The following is a 2,611-nucleotide window of genomic DNA, read 5'->3' on the forward strand; positions in this document are numbered from 1 at the left end:
GGATAGACTCCAGCACCCCCTAATGAGGATAAAAGCGGTTCAGAAATGAGATGAGAAGAACAACTACAGCAAAATAGAAGAAGAAGCAAGTATACTAGCTGAAGAATAAAATAAACAGCCTCACAAATCTGGATAAAACACAAAGAAATAAAACAAAAACAGAAAAAGGTAGGCGGCAAAACATTGTGGAGAAGACGACCGGAAGAAAAAGAATGGCTGCAAATGTTTACAATCTCTACGAGGGACTAACAGGTTGCTTCTTGTGCACTAAAAGAACCCACGTTTATGCTTGTACTTGAATCACATGACTGCCACCTTCCCGCCTTCCCACCCAAAAGCTTCCAGCAGCCCCTTTCTTTTGATTGGTCCTTCCAATGCCCCCCTTCGAGCCTTCCATCCTTCCCAATTCCTCTGAGTTTCAGAGCTGGTGGTTCTTTTACCCCTCATCAGAAGTGTGGCCGCTCTGGGGTGTACTCGATGGCACCCGCGCCCGCCATGGCTTCTTGTCGGGGGAAGGCTTGATGTGGATATCGATGATGGCGATGACCATGATGACCATGCTTCAGACCTCCACACCTTTCTCGGTCAAAGACATCCTGAAAGCGGGACAGCCGTTCCCTCCCGTTTCCATGGTCCACTACCACGGCGCCCCGGCGCACTCTTGCATGCTGGACCGGGACAGCCCCCCGACGGCATTGGTCTTGCCGCCCTTCTTGGACCCAGAACGCCCGGTTTTCCTCGGGGGTCCGAGGGAGAACGAGAACGAAGAAGATGACGCCGTGGGAGCGTACCCCCACGGCGAAGGACTACAGGGGCCCAAGGGGGAGGCCCCTGATGCCATGGGTGAGCGGGACAGCACTGACTTAATTCGTGTGTACTTTGCTTGACACATAAACTTTTAAAGACAAGCTTCGATGACAAAAAAAAACTTAGCCCATGTGTAAGACAGAATTGTTACTTAAAAATACACCGTAAACTTCAACTACAGGTTCACAAGTGGCATTTGACAAAAGGGTAAGCACATATATGCGAAGAAAACTTCAACATATACGAAATATATATATGCATTTCTTATAGAAAATACTGTATATATATAAAATAAATCAATAAATGTACCTACCCTACTCTGAGGGGACGTGTTGACCTATTCTAAATGTGCAAATATGTACTAAAAGTTTAGTTGTCTCAAAAATCTAAACATATTTTAAATTTTACTTCATTTCTTCAGACTTCAGTTTAGTTGGTCATATAAAAAGATAAATACAAAACATGCACTTAGTGTGTCATACTGTTGCGCGTCTTCCATACACTTTTTATGCACTTTTAATTTTAAAGAGAAGTAAGAAAAATGTCAATGTCAGCGTTCTATTCAAAATAGGACTCTAGAGTGTAGAGAATTCTGTGATTTTACTATAAAATGAAAACTAAAGAACATGTACTATTAACAATATATTTTTGCTTTACTTTTAGTACATATAAGTAGTTAGTGTGTATAGTCATGTTGCACAGGTTACTGTGTTTTTGAGTGAAATGTAAAGAAGGAAAATACTACTTTGCATCATATTAGGAGGAATGATAAATGTATAAAAAGTGGTTACTTGTACCAAATTTAACTGATTCTCTATTACATTATTCTTTGCCTTTAAAACCCTCAATTTGTCATTTCTATTGAATCATTACGTTTCATATAGTATATTTTATTAAGTTTATTAGTTTTTCCACTATAATTATCACCGTTTTTGTTTTAAAGACACAGTAGTGTATCTTTAAAATCTATATTTTTACAGGTTGTAAATTACATCCATTCATTGTAGTTCCAAATAGGGTGTATGTGTATAGATAATATGATTGTTCTTTTATAATTATTTTTGTGTATGTAATATTATGCAACGTTTGGATGTGTGTTTTTTATTTTTTTGTGTGTGTGATACACAGAGCTGTGTGGTGCTTCGTCCCGGGACGAGTCGTCACTGGAGGACACCAGGCCAGCACCTCAGTTGAAGCCGCGAAACCGACGCCGACCCCGGGTACTTTTCTCCCAGTCTCAGGTGCTGGAGTTGGAGCGTCGCTTCAAGCAGCAGCGCTACTTGTCGGCGCCCGAGCGCGAGCACCTGGCATCGGCCCTCAAGCTCACCTCCAACCAGGTCAAGATTTGGTTTCAGAATCGCCGCTACAAATGCAAACGTCAGCGGCACGACAGAAGCCTGGAGGCAGCCAGCCAGCTCCGCCATCCCCCGCCACAGGCACAGCCACCACCCCCGCCCAGGCGCGTGGCCGTCCCGGTGCTCGTCCGCGACGGGAAGCCATGCCTCGGAGGCGGCCCTAGCCCAGCGTACCAGAGTCCCGGGTCTCCCTACGGCTACCCGGCCTACGCGTACGGAGGCCCGGCGTACCAGAGCGACTCGAGCTGCGCCTACGGAGGCCTGCCCGGGCCGGCGTCGGCCTGCCCCAACGCCTTCGTCAACTTCGGCGGTCTACAGGGTCCTTCGGGACCATCGGGGCCGGTCGTCAGCCACCAGGGAGGCGCACCGGCTACGTGCCAGAGCATTCGGGCTTGGTAGAACAGGAAGGTCATCTAAAAGACTCTATTATTCATGATTTCATAATCCAG

General features: G+C 45.8%; 1 protein-coding gene across 1 annotated transcript; it reads left to right on the forward strand.

Annotated features, from left to right (window-relative positions):
* The first annotated feature begins 374 nt into the window (after positions 1-374).
* Positions 375-2,611, forward strand: LOC144197823 (homeobox protein Nkx-2.6-like). The gene is made up of 2 exons (XM_077718483.1): positions 375-843; positions 1,936-2,611. The coding sequence occupies exons 1-2, from the start codon at positions 375-377 to the stop codon at positions 2,559-2,561; spliced, it is 1,095 nt and encodes a 364-aa protein (XP_077574609.1). The 3' UTR covers positions 2,562-2,611.

This window comes from Stigmatopora nigra, chromosome 6 (genome assembly GCF_051989575.1).
Source record: "Stigmatopora nigra isolate UIUO_SnigA chromosome 6, RoL_Snig_1.1, whole genome shotgun sequence".
NCBI classification, from domain to species: domain Eukaryota; kingdom Metazoa; phylum Chordata; class Actinopteri; order Syngnathiformes; family Syngnathidae; genus Stigmatopora; species Stigmatopora nigra.